General features: G+C 49.8%; 1 protein-coding gene and 1 long non-coding RNA gene across 4 annotated transcripts in view; one reads left to right on the top strand and one right to left on the bottom strand.

Annotated features, from left to right (window-relative positions):
* The window catches only part of LOC122467509 (5-formyltetrahydrofolate cyclo-ligase-like), a 32,755-nt gene extending 20,646 nt beyond the window's left edge, over positions 1 to 12,109 (bottom strand). The window contains exons 1-4 of one of the 3 annotated variants that reach the window (XR_006292987.1): positions 11,537 to 11,785; positions 4,874 to 5,135; positions 3,792 to 4,535; positions 3,239 to 3,540 (exon numbers count right to left, since the gene is read on the bottom strand). Coding sequence is in view for 2 of the 3 variants with exons in the window: in XM_043553864.1 (XP_043409799.1) it covers positions 4,874 to 5,135; positions 11,945 to 12,064 (382 nt within the window). In the remaining variant the exon portion in view is untranslated. Of the gene's footprint in view, positions 1 to 3,238; positions 3,541 to 3,791; positions 4,536 to 4,873; positions 5,136 to 11,536; positions 11,786 to 11,944 lie in introns of those variants that run through there. The other 2 variants (XM_043553864.1, XM_043553863.1) reach the window with 2 other exon arrangements.
* A 116-nt stretch (positions 12,110 to 12,225) lies between these two features.
* LOC122467510 lies at positions 12,226 to 18,131 on the top strand. Its single transcript, XR_006292988.1, has 2 exons — positions 12,226 to 12,803; positions 17,611 to 18,131. It is a non-coding gene; the product is annotated as an uncharacterized LOC122467510 (long non-coding RNA).
* Positions 18,132 to 19,332: the final 1,201 nt, after the last annotated feature.

Consider the following 19,332-nt stretch of genomic DNA (forward strand, 5'->3'; position numbering starts at 1 on the left):
AAGCAGAGGAGTGGCAGAGAGAAGCCGGGGTCAAGGTTCGGGAGGGCAGGTAAGGCCCAGCGGGTGGCCTGAATATTCAAATTCTACCTGATGTCCCTTCCTCTGGCCAGAACTAGCTGGCAGGAACCGTGGTCTGCTCGGGAGCTCAGGCCCGTCCAGCAGCCGGGGAAGAGGCGTGAACAGGGCGGGTGACCTATCCCCAAAGGTATTTTAGGAAAATTAATATGTCCAGGAACCAATTCGAAATTTATTCCAATGGAACTGAAGACTCAAAACGGTGGACAGAAGATTCCCCTAAACTAGAATCAGAAACAGGTGATGAAAAACTGCACAGGAAACTCTGGCGCTATCTGAACACCTGGGAGGGTGCAAAACAGACCAGGAGCATCCTACGTCCACAAACCGGCTTCTCCCAGAAATGCGAAAAGCACAGCGGGAATGATCAGAAGGAAATTACGCAAATGCTCAAGTTTGGGGACAGTGGGCGAGAGCTGAGAGGGACAGAGAGCCCGGTGAGAGGCCAGCACGACCCCGCTGCGGCGAGGACAGCTGCCGGCTCCCCAGCGGTGGGGACAGGTCCGCCCCGTTCCCTGCTGTGCCCCCATCACACCCGCACAGACCAGGCGCTCAATACGTGTTTTCTGAATAAAGTATTATCATCCGTCTGAATTTAGCCAGCTTGTCCTCAAGGACATCACGACTCAGTCAGACGCCTCGATGAAATTCAAACCCACTCTCCTTACCACATTCTTTCAGAGGCCGTGCAACCCTATTAAAGAAAGAAACGGGGTCGGTTTCACGGGCGTTACTTTCAGCAAAGCAGCCATAGCCCGCCCGGAAGCACAGAGCACGAACAACCCAGCTGGAAGCCGCAGGCCACACGCTCAAGACCGTGTCCCCGGCAGGGTCCCACGCCACTACCGTGGAGGGTTTGGGTTGGGATGGAAAGTCTTCTTTGTGATCGTTCCGTGAGGACTCGGCACCCACACACAGAGCCTCTGGAAAGATTGGAAATAAAACACGAAGGCCGACAGTGAGGACACGGCAGCATGCTGTCCTCTGCAGATTTCAGGAAGGACAGCAGTGCCTGTGACAGTGAACGTGGATGCTCCGGCCCCTGCTCCCCTTGCTCTCAAACCGCACTACTCTTCCCCGTAGGGGGTCACCCACCCAACTGTCCCGTCAGCTCAGTGGTTAGCACAGCACCCCCTACCAGGCAGCACGTCCTTCTCCCAGGTCGCAGGAAATGGCACCGGGAGGGCATGAGGGAGCTGGCCCAGTCCACATCCCCGGCCACGGTGACCGGTTTGGGAAAGGCCATCTGACCCAACCTGGGTCAGCGAGCATAAGACCAGGATTTTACTGGCAAACTTGCTCCTTTCTTCCGTGAGTGCTAACAGCAAGTGTGCTGTGGAACCCAAAGCTGCCACGGGCCACCATAGGCCACCACGGGCCACCGCGGGCCACCACGGCCACCACGGAGCAACTGGAACACACAGATGACAGCGGAGTCACACAGCAGAGCCAGAGTTGACCCTAATCACTCGGTCTCGTGTATCAAAAGCTCGCCCTTCTGTGGATTTCTCAGTCTCTGAGCCAATAAAATCCCCTTTTCCGTTAAGCCAGGTTGACTCAGATCACGTACTCTCCGTGGAAAGACTCCTGGCTAATCTAGTTGCCTGAGCAGCCCTCACTCTGAGGAGAAGTTCAGCAGAGAGGCGGCCCCTCTACTCCACTTAGCAATCTGCTATTTTGTTAGGTAGCAAACCCCAGGTGGACCTTTGCTCAGGTCACTCCTTTCTAAGCGGCGATGACTCGAGCAAACCCGAAAGATAAACCGGCTACGGGAGCTACCGAAAGATAAACCGGCTACGGGAGCTACGGCGGGACGGCGGTCTGAGCTCTAATCAGCTCGTCCCACACACTGTGAAACGAGATTTGTACTTCCCCCAAAGCTGGCCCGTTGTTAGCGGCTGATACCGGGGACACCCGCGTCCAGAGTGCGACGCGGGCAGATAACAAAAGGCGGAGGCTGCCTGCTCAAACACCTCTCCCGACAGCAGCGAAGAGCCTCCCCTCCCAGGCGGCAGTTCCAAGAAACCAGACATAATCCCCTATCCCCTTGCAACCCAGACTGCAAGTACCTGCCAAGAACCCACAGAGGGGAGCAGCTGGTCCCACAACCACGGCGTGGAAAAGCCACGGAGGAGGAAAAAGTGAAGTGTCTTGGGTAGGCTTCCTTCTACTCAGAGCCAAGCCCTGAATGTCTACGTTCGTAACGTTCTGTACCTTTGCATTTGACGCTTGTATCTGACATACACTGCAGGCTGGGGTATTTTTCTACGTACATACACTTGCTGTCTCCCCAGTTAGAGTGTGAGCCCCCTGAAGTCCAGGACCTCGTCTCTGCAGACCTAACAGTGTCTCCCACAGCGCAGATGCTCACGAAACATTTGCTAGAAATTACCAAAATGCTATATGCTTGGCTAGCAATGAGTTGATACTAAAACGAGTAACTCTGCCCACGTGCCAAATCATGTGAGCCACGTGCTAAAAACCATACATAATGAGTTAGCTCACTTGCTTGGCCTGAGTTTATCTAACCAGGAAGTGCAACTAAATTAGGAGGAAAGATCACGCTTCGTCCTTACTTTTCCAGCTGCTGTACTTACACAGAAATAGAACAAAAGCATGGAAGTTCAGGCTGATGCGTTTTAGCTCAGCCTAAGGAACGCACTGCAGAATGGACAGAGCAAAGACAGTGGGCTCGGCCTCCGGAATTTCAGCAGGGGCGTTACAGAGGTGATGTGAGCACTGGAGGAGCAGTTAACAGAGAGTCAGACAGAAGTGGACCGTCCCGGGTCCCACCCTCAAGCCTGCGAGTCTGGAGACGTGGCTGCATTAAGTCTGAGCGACGTCAGGGCCTCATCTTATATGCCTGGGCCGCCCCCAAGATATACCACACCCCTTCATCGTCTCACTGTCTTAAAATGCTTGCAATCTTTCCCCTTAAAAATACGAGAGTCTGGGGCGCCTGGGTGGCGCAGTCGGTTAAGCGTCCGACTTCAGCCAGGTCACGATCTCGCGGTCCGTGAGTTCGAGCCCCGCGTTGGGCTCTGGGCCTTTGGCTCAGAGCCTGGAGCCTGTTTCCGATTCTGTGTCTCCCTCTCTCTCTGCCGCTCCCCCGTTCATGCTCTGTCTCTCTCTGTCCCAAAAATAAAAAAACGTTGAAAAAATACGAGAGTCTGATAATGTTGGCATTCATCTGCTCTACTGTGCAGGGCCAGCAGGGAGGTGGTCTGAGTGTACCCTTGGTGCCTAAATGTCTGGCAAAGGGCAGGACTGGACAACAGGGGGAGGTTAAGGAAGCAGAGTAGGTAACCCCCCCTGAATACCACGAGCCCTGACTCAATCCCCTCCCGCCCCATCTTATTGATTTTGTAGGTTATGGGGTTACATTGGAAGAGAACAGAAATTGAGAGGCAAGGGCATAACGCTGCTCTGGGTTTCCTTCCAACCACTGAAGTCTTAAAAATATACCTTGAGGGGCGCCTGGGTGGCGCAGTCGGTTGAGCGTCCGACTTCAGCCAGGTCACGATCTCGCGGTCCGTGAGTTCCAGCCCCGCGTCGGGCTCTGGGCTGATGGCTCAGAACCTGGAGCCTGTTTCCGATTCTGTGTCTCCCTCTCTCTCTGCCCCTCCCCCGTTCATGCTCTGTCTCTCTCTGTCCCAAAAATAAACGTTGGAAAAAAAAAAAAAATTAAAAAAAAAAAAGTTTAAAAAAAAATATACCTTGAAGAAAGGTTTGAGCCTCGGTGTTACAAACTAGGACTCTTAGCTCGTTTTGTCTTTAGCTCTTTGGCTGCTTCCTAATGATTAAATCTCCCAAGTGGCTGCGGGAAGGGAAGAGCATGTGTAAAGGTCCTGTGGTAGAGAAGGCAGAGTGGGGGCGGGAGGCAGAGACACTCAGAGGGGCCGGAACGTGGCTTATGCAGGCGGGAGGAGAAAGAGGTGAAAGCGACGGCAGCACAGGGCACATTGGGAAGAGCCTCGTTGAGGGGCGTTCCCTTCCACGAAAGGGCGGGCAGCAGAAGTCACCGAGAGACTTTACCCAGGGGACAGAAGCGGTCAGATCTGCGTTTCGGGAGTCTTGCTTCACTTACTGTGCAGAGAGTGGACCGACAGGGGAGGAGGGGATACACTGCGCGGCGAGAAAGAGCAGCGAGGAGGCCGTCGCGACAAGCCGGTGGCCGGGACGTCCTGGCGGCGGGGCGCGGGGGGTGCGTGTTCGATACAGCAGGTACGATCGTGGGGACTCGGCGCCAGACCACGTGACAGGCGTGAGAGGGAGAGAGCAAGCAAGGCTGACCTTGAGACCCCTGCGCGGTCAGCTGGGCGGCTGACGGCAGCGCGGCCGGTGCCACGCCCAGAGAGACACACGGCGGAAGGGGTTGAGGGAACGTGACTGCGTCTGGAAGAGGCTGTGTTTGAGAGGCCCACGTGACTTCCAAGAGGCGATGTCCACAAGGCAGCTGCCTGGAGAGGTAAAAGCTTCTAGCGTTAATGGAAATGCGCCCATTAATTCACAGCCCGTCACGGAAATCACGGGAAACGATCGCCTTGCTCGGGGACAATGTCTAATTCAACCCACAAGGGCAAGAGTCTGAGAAGAGGCATCCGCACCCCTCTCACGGCTGGCACCTGACGGCTTAGAGAGCATCTCACCCTAAGCCAGCTAACAGGGGTGTCTTGGAATGTAAGCACCACGGGGCTCACCCCGGTAAGAAACTCGGCCCCCAGTGACCCGCACGTGACCAGTGGGCCACAGTCCCACGGCACCCTCACGTGCCAGTCCCAATACCATTAACACTCGCCTGTGGACAAGGCTTCCTCCCGGACCTCATCCTCTCCAGGCTGAAGGATGTTCCAGGACGTCCTGGGAAGTAAGGAAATTTCGTCGGGGGACGTCAGTCTCAGCATCTCCATGTGGTTGTTCTGGAACCGGTACCGTGGGACGAAGCAGGTCTTCCCTTGCCGGAAAATGTCCCTGATGATCTCTCCTGTCTCGACTTCGTCTTGCATGCTCAGAAAGATGGAGATTCTTTTCGACTTCTGATACTGACTGTGAGCTATCACCTAAATGGGAAATGATGACAATCACCCTTTTTCTCCAAGATTACACTTGTAAAATCCAGCGGCTCCCCCGATACATTTTGCACGTGCCCCCTTCTCTCTGAGCTTGCCCTTCCCCAGCTTCTTCAACTACCCAAACCCAAGGCCGCAAAAGAACGCAGAGAGGCGGAGGGGGGTCAGACGGTGCTGCGTCCTGAAGCCTAGCGCTTGGTTCTGAGACGGCAACCACCTCTCTGACGGCTCTGGCCTCTCTGGCCCGCCTCCTCTAGGACTGAAAACTCATTACAAAGTCGCCGTGGGCCCTGCTGTCTGTGCGGAGAATTCCAGGCTTGGCCTCCAGCCACCTGCTGCGGCCACCTCCGGTCATCCCAAGCTCTGCCTGGGGTTAACTCTGAACCTCGGCTCCCACGACTGCCTGGACAGCCAGGCTTCTCCCCTCCAAAATTCTGCCCATTTAAGCCAACTCAAGCCCTCGCTTCTCCTGACTTCTGCAGAGCACTTACGACACTTAAAAGTTCACGTACAACCTAACAGTTATGTAGGATCAGATCGGTTACTAATCGGTGGTACTCTAACCAGTCCGCAGGCTCCTGGGAGCAGAGAACACGCCCTATAATTCTCTCGGCTCTGTCCACCTCCGTCCCATCGCCTACAACTCTTCTGCTCACATGGGTGTTAAAGTGGCACAGAGATGGGGGGCGGATCCTGGAGAGGTGAAGTCCTTCCAGAAACAAGTGCCAAGTTGTGCGAAGGCGGCCCCGAGTCGGAGAACGCCTTCCTGCTCCTTCCCGCTCAGTTTAATGGTGCATCGGGCAGAGAGGGCAGAGCTGTGCCAGCCACACAACAGTTACAATCTCAGAACTGCCCCAGACTCGGAAGTTAGCTCCTGGCTCCCCTTTTGCTCTTGTTCCCTTCCTTTTCTGTTCCTCCGAGCTCAGAAGAAAAAGATACTGCCCCTGAGGCTTATCAACATGACTGGCAGAAACAGACAGGTACAGAAAGTCGAGTTATTCCTAACAGAAAGGAGCACATAGAAATTCAATAGATAGAGCACAGCAGACCGGTGTCAAGGAAGGAAGTTCACTCCATCTCCGAGAAGTCACAAGGCTGTCATGAGGCTAAAATAAGGCAAAACAAAACAAAACAGAACAAACGTGAAACCCGGATCATGGGCAGACCTGAGGCATCTGGCACGCAAGTCGTCTCTGAGAAAGTCAAGGTCTATCGTGTTCTCTTTATTTTTCTTTTAATGTTTATTTATTTTTGAGACAGAGAGAGACAGAGCATGAATGGGGGAGGGTCACAGAGAGAGGGAGACACAGAATCCGAAGCAGGCTCCAGGCTCTGAGCCGTCAGCACAGAGCCCGACGCGGGGCTTGAACGCATGGACCATGAGATCATGACCTGAGCTGAAGTCAGACGCTTAACCGACTGAGCCACCCAGGCACCCCTCATGTTCTCTTTAAAGAGAATATAAAACATCACGAGCTGATTAAGCAGAAATAAACATCGGTTAAAATTCAGTGTGAGACTGTGCATACACATTTATCTTTCTTGATTTTAAAAATCTCATTTATCGGACGGTAAAAAAGCACAGAAAGAGAAAGCAATTATAACACTGAGAACAAGAGAACGGAGACTGGACTAATTTCTGTGAGACGGTGCAGATGGCCGCTATTTACACAAACAGCAACAGACACAGCACTCAGAGGACGTGGCCGTAGGTCAGGCAGGACCGACTCCCCCCAAAGTGACCACAAAAGGCAAAGGAGAGACCCAGGAGCTGTCATGCCCTCACTCATCAACACGCACCCACAGTAAAGGTTCATCAAACATCCTAGGAAGCTAAAACACAAAATAGAAGGACTAAGGAGGCGGAGATGATCCAGCAAGAAACTGAGATAATTCAGAGAATGGGGAATTTTTTAATTCTAATTAGTTACCTCAGACAAATTCAAGAAGATAGTTGCATCTATAAAATAACAACAGACAGCTATGGAAATAAAGCAATCAGAGATTAAGAAATAATACTTAAAAATTAAAATTAAGGGGCGTCTGGGTGGCTTGGTCGGTTAAGCGTCCGACTTCGGCTCAGGTCATGATCTCACGGTCCGTGACTTCGAGCCCCGCGTCAGGCTCTGTGCTGACGGCTCAGAGCCTGGGGCCTGTTTCAGATTCTGTGTCTCCCTCTCTCTCTGCTCCTCCCCTGTTCAGGCTCTGTCTCTCTGTGTCTCAAAAATAAATAAACGTTAAAAAAAAAAAAGAAGAAAATTAAAATTAAGAACACCAAAATTTAAAAATTCAGGAGAGGGGCGCCTGGGTGGCTTAGTAGGTTAAGTGTCCAACTCTTGGTTTCAACTTAAGTCATGACCCCACGGTTCATGAGTTAGAGCCCCACATCAGCACAGAGCCTGCTTGGGTTTCTCTCTCCCTCTCTCTCTGCCGCTCCCCCACTCTTCATTCACACTCTGTCTCTGAAAATAAATAAGCATTTTTTTTTAAATCAGGAGAAAGCCTTAAAGTGGGAGAAAAAGGCAAAGAAATGAGGAAAGTAAAAGAAAAATCTGTTTAAAAAACACAGAAAGCTGACATATGACTTTTACTATTTGATTAACAGTAATTGTAGAAAGGCACAAAGAAAAAGAAATAATCTAAGATACAAAAGATAAAGATACCAGTCTTCAGAATGAATGGAGGTCATGGGTGCTGAGCAGAACAAGGAAAAATATTTTTAAACTCGAAATTCAAACCATCAATCAAATATGAGGGTAAAGACATTTTCTAATGTATAAAGTCTTTAAAAGTTTACACCCTTAGATATTTTCTAAAACAAACAAAAAAATTACTTGAGAATATACTCTAATAAGAAGGGAAGGAAGGAAGGAAGGAAGGAAGGAAGGAAGGAAGGAATCCAACAAGAAAACAATGGGTTCAAGCAACAGCTCTAACTCAGAAGTAGGGTAAGAGAAACCCCAGGACAATGGCTATGCAATGGGCTAGACCAGAGGGAACAGGGGGCTATAGAGTGCTTTCAAGAAAATGGATTTCTTTTAACAGACAAAATGAAAAAGAATCTACTAACAAGATAAAGGCATATTCTTGTTTTGCCAAAAAGGAAAATTAAAGGCAATCAAAAACTCCTTGAAAAAAAGAGGTAAATTAGGAATGTATACTCCAAATAGGAACAGACTAAAGCATGTCATGATTTTGAGCAATTTCAGAGCATAACAAAAGAGAAAGGATTTGGTAATGACACTTGAAACATTCTCCACCTAGCCACACGTATCTCATGACAGAATTATATATCCTTTTCGTACAACCATACAACTCGGTTCTACAGTGAATACCACATATATAACCGAAATATCGTAAATACTATTTACTTAAAATCCAAATTTGGCAGTCAGCCACAGAAAATGCTCAGTAGACTCACTGTAATTATAAAAGAGAATACAAATATTATGAAACTTGACAATTTAAGAAAAATGATACAGGAGTCAGAAATTAGCAGATACGGGGCTCCTGGGTGGCTCAGTTGGCTGAGCATCCAACTCTTGACTTCAGCTCAGGTCATGATCCCGGGGACATGGGATTGAGCCCCACATTATACTCTGCACCAAGTGTGGAGCCTGCTTGGGATTCTCTCTCCCTCTCCCCTCTGCCCCTCTCCCCTATTTGTGCTCTCTTGCTCTTTTTCTCGGAGAAGAGACGAGACAAGAAGAGAAGAGAAGAGAAGAGAAGAGAAGAGAAGAGAAGAGAAGAGAAGAGAAAGAAAGGAAGGAAGGAAGGAAGAAAGAGGCAGATAGACAAGACAAAGTGAGTATAGGGCACTAATTTCCTCATCTTATTTGGTTGGGAAGTCAAGCTATGGCGTAAGGTTGAAATTCTTTACCACACATTGCTTTTCCGATAAATTTCTAAATTATAAAAAAGGTGCTGTGTCATTAAGAATAAATATGCCTTGGGGCGCCTGGGTGGCTCCGTCGGTTGAGCGGCCGACTTCGGCTCAGGTCACGATCTTGCGGTCCGTGAGTTCGAGCCCCGCGTCGGGCTCTGTGTTGACAGCTCAGAGCCTGGAGCCTGTTTCGGATTCTGTGTCTCCCTCTCTCTGACCCTCCCCCATTCATGCTCTGTCTCTCTCTGTCTCAAAAATAAGTAAACGTTAAAAAAAAAATTAAAAAAAAAAAAAGAATAAATATGCCTTGTAAAACCATTGAGAGAAAGGCATCATTTAATACCTTTCTTGAACATGCACTATAGCAAACACAGTTCTAATCACAGCACATTGATGTTTTCGGCCATGATCCATTGGTTGGTCACAGAATCAATAGCAGGTTACTTACAATCAGCACTTTTAAATAAAATAGGGTATATTAAAGTTCACAGTATATAGTAACAATTGTGAAACACTGGGCTGTGAAACATTTCATATATGTGTGTATTTGTAGGCGGTAAAATGTATTTATTACTGAGGGTCGTGGTCTGCTTTTCAACTTTTCTTTCTTCTGAGGCCAGTTCTCAGTTGTCACCCTATTCTGTCACTGGCTCTACGTCTGTAGAGCTACTCTTCCCACCTGAAATTTCTGAACTCTAATCTACAGGCAGACAGAATGAACTTAACTTTATTTTCCCCATGCCACTCCAAATTCTGCACCAACTCCTACGTGCCTCGTGCTTAGTGACGTTAAACCCCCATCTCTGAATTCTGAAACCACAGGCGACCACCCTCCTTTTCCAGTGCTACCCTTTATCCGACCAGTTCCCAGGTCCTGCTGATTCTCACTGCACTGACTCCGGTCTCCCAAATGCTGCCAATGTGCTTTTCCTCAAGGATCTATCAAACACGTGTTGGGGAGCCTGGCTGGCTCAGTTGGTGGAGCTCGGGGCTGTGGGTTCCAGACCCACCTTGGGTGTAGGGATTACTCAAAAATAAAATCTTTAGGGGCGCCTGGGTGGCGCAGTCGGTTAAGCATCCGACTTCAGCCAGGTCACGATCTCGCGGTCCGTGAGTTCGAGCCCCGCGTCGGGCTCTGGGCTGATGGCTCAGAGCCTGGAGCCTGTTTCCGATTCTGTGTCTCCCTCTCTCTCTGCCCCTCCCCCGTTCATGCTCTGTCTCTCTCTGTCCCCAAAATAAATAAACGTTGAAAAAAAAAATTTTTTTTAATAAATAAATAAATAATAAAATCTTTAGGGGCGCTTGGGTGGCTCGGTTGGGCGGCTGACCCTTGATTTCAGTTCAGGCCATGATCTTGTTGTGGTTGTGGGATCAAGCCCCGCGAGGAGCCTGCTTGAGATTCTTCCTCTCCTCAAAGAAATAAAATAAGGTCTTTCAAAAACAAAACAAACAAACAAACATGTGAAGCACTGAATGTACCCTTTACACACCTGTTTAAACATTTACAATAGGCCTACAAGGATGACATCATCCCTTTAATGGGCAAGGAACCAGACCCTGGGAAAGACTAGGAGACTTGGCCACGGCCCCATACGGCTAAAATACAGTGGGGCCAGATTAAATCCAGATCTGTGGCGCTCCAAAGGCCGGGTCCAATTGTGCCCTTCCCTCTCTTGCCAAAATATTCCTGCACGTGCCATCTTCCCTTCCCCTGACAAAAGTCATCTTAGACTAACAAGTGCATCTCAAACATCTTCCTACAGCACAGCCCCTCCCCCGAGTTTCGACACCATCCATCTGGGAGCACTGCGAGTCTTTATTCACGAGTCTGTTGCCTCTTGCAGACTCTCCTTCAGAGCAACGACCAGATGGTTTTCATCCCTGCAACCCCGCACGCTGGAAAGGGTGGACCACAGAGTGCGTTCCCATGCGCAAGCTAACCCGCTAAGATCGGGCACCTGCGAGCGAGGCTGGGCTCCTGTACCCGTCTGCGCGCACAGGGCACCCGCCAGCGCCTCTCGTAGGTAGCAGCTCGGACACCTCGGTGCGCCAGGACACCCCAGCCCCGCACACCTACGTGCAAGGAGATGGCGAGGGGGGGCTTGCTTTGCTCCACTAACCCAAGGGGACCTTGCACGTAAGGAACAGGTGGCTGACAGAGCGGGCAGGGCGATGAAGGAACTCTGGCGGCGCAGCTCGCTGCAGGCACCTCCAGGAGGGACCGCCTGCCGCTCGCAGGGAGCTCGGGCGCCCGTCAGAACCAGGGGGGGAGGCGGGGGGCGGACCCGTCTGGACGCGCGGACCCGCCCCGCCTCCCCGACCCCGGGGCAGCGCGCGGGGACAGGGCACCGGACGCCCGTCGGAAGCGGCCACGCGCTTCTCCGCCCGCGTCCCTGAAGCGGCTGGACTCCCGCTACGCGTCCACGGCTCCCGGCCACTCGCGGGGACCCCCTTGCTCCGCGCCCACCGCTCAGCCCGCCAGAACTTCCTGCTTCCACCCTGCTCTCACCTCGGCGGGCAGCCATCCACCTCCACCCCGGCTCTCCTCAGCCCGGGACCCCCTCTTAGTGGGGGCCCGGTCGGAGGGTCGTGCGCGCCCCCGGAGAAACGTGCGCGCGCCCGGGATCTTCCTGGCTGGGGGGGGGGGGGCGTGCGCGCGCCCGGGATAGTCCTGACCGCACGTGAGGGGGACGTGCGCGCGCCCGGGGGATGGCCCCGGCACCCGCGGAGGGGACATGCATGCGCCTGGGGGGGCGGGGGGGGAAGGGTCCTTATGGCACCTGCGGGGGCGTACGCGCGCCCGTGCCGACGTGCGCGCGCCGGGGCCTGCGCCTGCGCAGAGCCGCCAGCCCAGAGGCGCAGGGCCGTTCCGTGAGTGGAGCGGCCCGCTGTGCTGGCGGTCCCCGCGGTCTCGCACCTTCTGGGCCAAGAGGTGGGACTGACGCAGCCGCTCCTCGGCGCTCATCGCCCGCAGACGCTGCTTCAGCTCGGCCCGCAGGCTCCGCTTGGCGCTGCTCACGGCCGTCGCCGCCGCCATCTCTCGGACCAGCCCCGCCCCTGTGCTCGTCCCCGCTTCCGGGGCGTCGGAGCCCCGCCCCCAGCCCGCCTCCAGCCTCCCGCCCGTAACGGGCCTCTGCGCGGCCAAGGGGAGGGTCCGGGCTCGGCGGGGACCCGGGGGGTGGGGGTGGGGTCCGAGTTCTGCGGGGCACCAGGGTGAGGCTCCGAGCACGACGCAGTCCAAGGGAGGGTCCGGGCTCGGTGCAGCCCCCGGGACGGATCGGTGCAGCCCGGGGCGGGGGGCGGGGGGGGTCTGGGCTCGCTGCGGGCTCCGGAGCAGGGTCGCTGGAGCGCGGCTGTTGTCCGGGCTCAGCGCGGCTCTGGGGAGGCGGCTCCTCCGCCCTCCTTGGCCGAGAGCGAGTGGCCGCGTGGCCCCGGCTGCCCGCGCGGCTCTGGCCCATCGTGGGCTCGGGGAGAGGGGCACAGTCAGACCCTAGCGCCAGCCTAGATTCCGGTGAGTGAACCTTGCGTCGCGAGGGGCTGTGTGGGGCCCGAAAAGAGCGCCGAGGCGGGCCGGTGAGAAGTACGGAGGATACGCAGTCCTGCTGGTTAAAGGGACAATTATTTGTTTGTTGGCAAAAGCATTTTACACCGTTTTCGTTTCCAGTGGGTCGGAGGAAGGCGGTTTATTACCGAGGGGTAGGACGGGCCGTTGATGCGTCGGCTGACTTTCCCACACCAGATCAGCGTGTTCACCTCTGGAGAACTCAGGGCCCAGAGTAAGTTACCCTATTCGAGACACGTTCAAGGTCCAGCAGTATTTTCACTGTGGGACGCCTGGTGCCCGCTCCTCCTGTGAAAGCGCTGTTCCTACAGGAGCAAACACGGAGGAGACGGAGACACCCGAGTTCTCTTTGCTCGCAGAGCGTTTCCCAGCAGTGGGAAGCGAGAAGAGGGTAATTCAAGGGAGTAAGTAGGTGTGGAGAGAGACTCTTGCCCTCACACGTTGACATCGGGGGGCCCTTGAAAAGGTGACACAGGGCTAATTTAACGGACAAAGAGATTGAACTGTAAAATAATTGGAAGTGTAGAGAAATTTTAGTAAATTTTGTGTTAATCAACTTTACTAAAGTTCATCCAGAAAAACAAGCATTCAAGAACAGCCAGAAAGGGGCCCCTGGGTGACTCAGTGAGTTAAACATCCGGCTCTAGATCTCAGCTCAGGTCTTGATCTCAGGGTTGTGAGTTCAAGCCCCACACTGGGCTCTGTGCTAGGCATGAAGCCTACTTTTAAAAAATGAATAGAATAGAATAGAATAGAATAGAATAGAATAGAATAGCTAGGAAAACACTGAAAATGAAAGGCCCTTGGGGAACTGGATCTTCCAAACCTTGAAACATACTATAAAGCCCCTATAATTAAAACAGGAGGGTACTGCTGCTTAAACCCACAGTAGACCACACAACAGAAATGACCTGAAACCATATGGAAGTTTAGAGTATGGCAAAGATGATATCTCAAATCACTGGGGCAAGCATGATCTTAGTAAATGGTGCTAGAATAGCTGAACAGCCATTTTTTGCAAGATAAAATCATGTCCGTACCTCACACCATACATAAGAAGAACCACATGGATTAAGGACCAAGTGTGGAAACTGGGACTATACCAGTAGTAGAAGAAAAGGACAATTCGTCTTCAACCTCCGTTTAGGGAATGGCATCCTCGCTGTGACTCAGAATCCAAAGGCAATAAAAGAGAAGATTGAGACATAACTATATGACAGTTTCTTATAATTTTTCAAAGCATAAAAAGCCATACACAAAATTGAAAGACAACTGACAAGCTGAGAGAAGATCCTTGCAACATAAACCACAAAGGGTTAATTTCTCTTAATTAAAAAAAAAAAAGTTTGGGTTACAGGGCAGTTAAACCAGAAAAACAAATAACAGGCACCCAGACTGGAAAGAAGTAAGTAAAACTGTCTCTGCATATGCCATGACGTCATATACCGACGTCCTGAGGGATCTAACTCGTTCGTTAGGACGAGTAAAGTGGAGCCCAGCAAAGTTGCAGGATACAAGACCAATAGACAAGCACACCTCTTCCAGCCTGACACCCTTCATACTAGACGTATTGCTGGTTCTTCCAGTTCTACAGCAGCTCCTGGCCTTTGGATTCAGATTGGGACCGTGGCTCTGGAGATTTTGGACTGGCTGACCTCCATAATCACACGAGTCAATTGTTTATCATAAATCTTGTTATCAGTAGATATCCCCTGAGGGACCTGGGTGGCTTAGTCAGTTGAACGTCTGATTCTTGATTTCAGCTCAGCTCACGATCTCACGGTTCATGAGTTTGAGCCCCACATTGGGCTCTGTGCTGACAGCATGGAACCTGCTTGAGATTCTTTTTTTCCCCCATCTCTCTGTCCCTCCCTGCTTGTGTTCTCTCTCTCTCAAAATAAATAAATAAACTAAAAACATTTTTTAAATAGATACCTTCTTTTGGTTCCATTGTGGTACATATACAGCTGGACCTCAAACAACATGGGGATTAGGGGCACTGATCGCCACACAGTTGACTGTCTGAAAACTTAACTACTAATAGCCTACCATTGATGAAAGCTTTACGGATCATATGCACAGTTATGAACACCTAGTGTGTATGTTACATGTATTACATACTGAATTCTTACAATAAAGTAAGAGAAAAGAATTATTAAAATCATAAAAGAAAATACATTTATTGTACTGGACTGTATCAAAAAAATCCATGTGTAAGTGGACCCACACAGCTCATGCCTGTATTGTTTAATGGTCAACTATGTATTCATATATACAACGGGAGATAATATAAAGAGATGCATATGTATATTTCATGATGCATTTATTGTCAAGTATATATAATAGATTAGGTATATATAACAAGATATAAGGTATACATAATAAAAATATCTCTCCCATTGATTCACTTTAGAGAATCCTAAGATTTTTATAATAACATAAATAGTCTGCAATATAAAAAACAATTTCACTTGCAATAGCATCAAAAAAATATTTAGGAATAAATTTAACAAGTGTCAGAGTTTTGAAAACCACGTGACATTGTTGAAAGAAAACAAGTATAAGTTAAAGGACATCCCACGTTCATGGATTGGAAGGCTTAATATTAAGATAGCACTGCTCCCCAAATTGATCTATAGAGTCAATGCAATATCTATCAGACTTGGTTTTTTTGCAGAAATCAATAAGCTGATTCTAAAATTCTTGTGAAAATGCAAGGAGTCCAGAATAATCAAAACAGTCTTGAAAAAAGTGAACATAGTTGGAAAACTCACACTACCCAACTTGAAAAGTTACTACAAAGCTACGGTAATCAAGACATTGTGGTCCTGGCATAAGGAAAGAAAGATAGGTAAATGACAGAATTCAGAGCCCAGAAATACATGTCCACATTTATGGTGAATTGATTGTCCTGAAAAAGAATGCCAAGATGATTCAACAGAGAAAGAATAGTCTATTCCCAGAAACATGGTGCTGGAATGTGGAAAACAAGGAAGTTGGGCTTTTACCTAACGCCATAATCAAAGTTTAACTCAAAGTAGATCAAAGGCCTATAAGTAAGTGCTGAAACAAAACTCTTAGAAGAAAACAGGGGCACAAACCTTTATCACTGTGGATTAGGCAGTGGTTTCTTAGTTTTGACACCAAACACACAAGCAAGAAAAGAGAAGTAAATTGGACTTCATCAAAATTGAAAACATCAGTACGTCAAAGCACATCATCAAGAAAATGAAAAAAATATAGATTGGGAGGACTAACAAATCATGTATACGATAAGGGAGTTGAATCCAGAATACATGAAGAACTCTTAACAGCTCATCAATGAAGATAATCTAATGTAAAAATGGGCAAAGACTTAGACATTTCTCCACATAAGATTAATGTCTGATAAGCGCATGCAAAGATTTCAGCAGCATTAGTCATTAGAGAAATGCAAACAAAACCGAGAAGAGATACCATTTCACACCCACTAGGGGGGCTATAACCGAGAACGGAAGTGTTGGTGAGGGTACGAAGAAAGGAACCCTCACAGTAACGGGAATATGAGACACGACAACACGGATGGACCTCAGTAAAAGGCCAGACACAAAAGGCCACACACTGTGTGATCCCATTTACCTGAAATATCCAGAACAGTCAAATCTACGGAGACAGTGCGTAGATGAGTGTCTGCCTGGGGCTGTGAGGGAAGGAGGGCAGGGTTTCTTTTGGGGGTGATGACAATGTTCTAACATTAGATGGAGGTCATAGTTGCAAAACACTGTGAATGTGCTAAAACCAAATAGACTGGACGTTTTAAAAGGGTGAATTTAATGTCAATTACATGTCCTTAAAATAAAAAACAATATAAAAAAAGTATGTACACGTAATCTCATTTCTGAAAGACAAAAAATGAAATAAACATAAACCAGAAACCAAGCTTGGGTACCTGTAGGGAATGGGTGAGGATGGGGGGGAGGGGGGAGGGGATGTTCCTTTGATGACACCTGTCTGTGTAGCTCTGACCCTCCGAACCATGCCGACCACGTCTGCATACACACGCGCCCATTCGTACAGCAGGAACAGTGCAAGCCGGCACACGGAAACTGAAGTGCATTGTACACGATTAACAATTACAACGAATGCTGGAGAAGAAAAGAACTAACTTAAGTAACTGTGGAAAACAGCATTTTGATTTTCTGTAAGACTAACGACAAAAAGAGCTTCACACAAATATGGCCACTCTAGTTAAGACATTTGTTTTTCAAAGGGTTATAAATTAGTAATTGTGAAACTGCTTTATCTGTGTTCTAGAATTGAACAAAATAAGTAAACACATTGTAGATGATGAGAGTCCCAGTTTCTCCCTATCCCGAAAAATAAGTAACAAATAAGGAAGGAGGGAAGGTTGGAATGAACCTTGTTGTGTTGGGTTGGAATTGGAAGTGTCCATGTAAATTTGCAATTTTAAGTATATACAGAAATGCATAAACACAGAAATAGAGATGTGGGTTAGATACATATGCTTATGTTTCCTAGTCCTGTTCCTGAGCAGACCTGGAAGCAATGACCCTCCATAGCAATGAATTCTAGCATCCAGATCCTGGCTTCCAAATGTCATTGTCCAACAACAAAAAATAGGGCTTCCAGAGCTGAGGCAGGACCAAGGTGGACCTAGAAGATTTAGTGGTGCCACAGAGTAAGGGGGTGACCACAATGGAAGGGAGCAGGTCAGGAGGGGAGCCGGGACCAAAATGGGGGTTCCCAGTGGGCAAAGCTGGGACAGTTCGAGAACAAAAAAATAGTCTTACTTACTTTATAACCCATGGAATAACATAAATATCCGTAAGTGCCTCGTGATTGATAAATGAATACGGATCCATAACAACAACAAAACAAAGAGGCATAACCGGAACATCTCTGTGGTCTTGAACCATCTCCCCACAAGACAGTACAGGTTAACATGTGACAAGAACATGTGGCCCCTCTGAGGACACACTGGAAGGACACAACTCCATTCACGTGGTATTTCCTCCCAACAGGAAAATCAGGAAAACCTCAATCATGAGAAAGACATCACAGCCAAATTGAGAGACATTCTACCACACACCTGCCTGGTGGTCTTCACGAGCCTCAAGGTCATGAAAGACCAAGAAAGACGGGATTGGAGGAGAGTGAGGAGACACAACAGGACAGTTCAATACAGTTGGCTCTCCTGGGTCAGCTTCGGGACCAGAGAACGGACGTTAGTGGGAAAACTGGTGGATTCAGGTAAGGTTTGTACATTAGTTAATGGTGGGGTATCGGTGTGCGTTTCTCTCTTTGGATAATTGCCCATTACATTGACGGTGTTGTTATTGGAAGTTGGACTCAGAGTGTATGGGAAGTCTATTTTTATGAATTTCCGTAAGATTAAAATTCAAAAGAAAAGGTAAAAAAAAAAAACAAACCACCTGTTAAATAAGTACATTTTGTGCAAGCCTGCGATGGGAGAGATAATCCTGTGAAAACAGTGGAAATTTTATTTGACCCAAGTGTAAGTCAACAAACATTACTAACCGCCTGTTGCATCGGGCCCTAACTGATCTCCCAGCGATCAAACTCTCCTCCCGCCTGGTCACAGCACTGCCAAACGCCGCTTCCTCGGAAGGAAAACCTTCTCACCCCATCGCTGTCCCTCTTGAAAATTCCTTCCGTGGGGGCGCCTGGGTGGCTCAGTCGGTTAAGCGGCCGACTTCAGCTCGGGTCATGATTTCGCGGTCTGCGGGTTTGAGCCCCGCATCGGGCTCTGTGCTGACAGCTCAGAGCCTGGAGCCTGTTTCAGATTCTGTGTCTCCCTCTCTCTGACCCTCCCCCGTTCGTGCTCTGTCTCTCTCTGTCTCAAAAATAAATAAACGTTAAAAAAATTAAAAAAAAAAAATTCCTTCGGTGCACACCTGTCATGGGAACACAGCTCCTCTCAGCTACCTGGGCCGCACCTGCACAGCCCTGAAGCTTCCCACTCCCTGGCTCAGCCTCCCTGGCTCAGCGGTTCATGCTTCTGGAGCCCCCCCGGGGGGCAGCTGAGTGCACAGTGGTCCTTTTTATTCACCAGAACTCACAACTCGTCCTAGGAAAGCACCATAGGACTTTAGTGTTTTTAAGAAGAAATACTTTGAGAAGCCACTTGGGTGATAGAGTGAAAGCCAAAATAATAAAAAGACGGCTCCTACCTCACCTGTCTGTGTCAGATGGCCAGAGGACTTTATGTCGCTTCCCGGCGGGAAAGGGGGGCGGTCAGTAAGTCACGTGGAAAGACAGGGTTGGGGAGTCACACAGTTAGTACCCCTCCCTGCATCTGAGGGGAGAGAGAGGGAGGAAAGTCCCTGGAAGCCACGGTGGGGGGCAGGGAGGACTTCGGAAAACGAGTGTCTGAGAAGGGTTTTCTGGGTTGTGTGCTCTTGGACGGTTGGCGTAAACCCTCCCTCCCTGTCTCCCTGCCGGGTTATTCAGTGGTCCCTGTGGCACGGCCATGCGGGTAGATTCTCAGGGTTAATCCAGGACTGCTTGGTCTGGGAGATGGCAGACCTGCCGTCGTAGCCGGAATAATACCACTAACCACGGCCAGCGCCTCCCGCGCCGCCTCTGGAACCGACCGTGCGAGGGCTCGACCTACAGAGTGTGACGGGGGTATTACTGTGATGTTGCTACAGAACAGGAAACAGGTTTGGAGATCATACGTGTCCTGCCCCAGCTCATGGACGTGGCAGAAACCAGTGCTACCC

This window comes from Prionailurus bengalensis, chromosome B3, assembly GCF_016509475.1.
Source record: "Prionailurus bengalensis isolate Pbe53 chromosome B3, Fcat_Pben_1.1_paternal_pri, whole genome shotgun sequence".
Classification (NCBI taxonomy): Eukaryota; Metazoa; Chordata; class Mammalia; order Carnivora; family Felidae; genus Prionailurus; species Prionailurus bengalensis.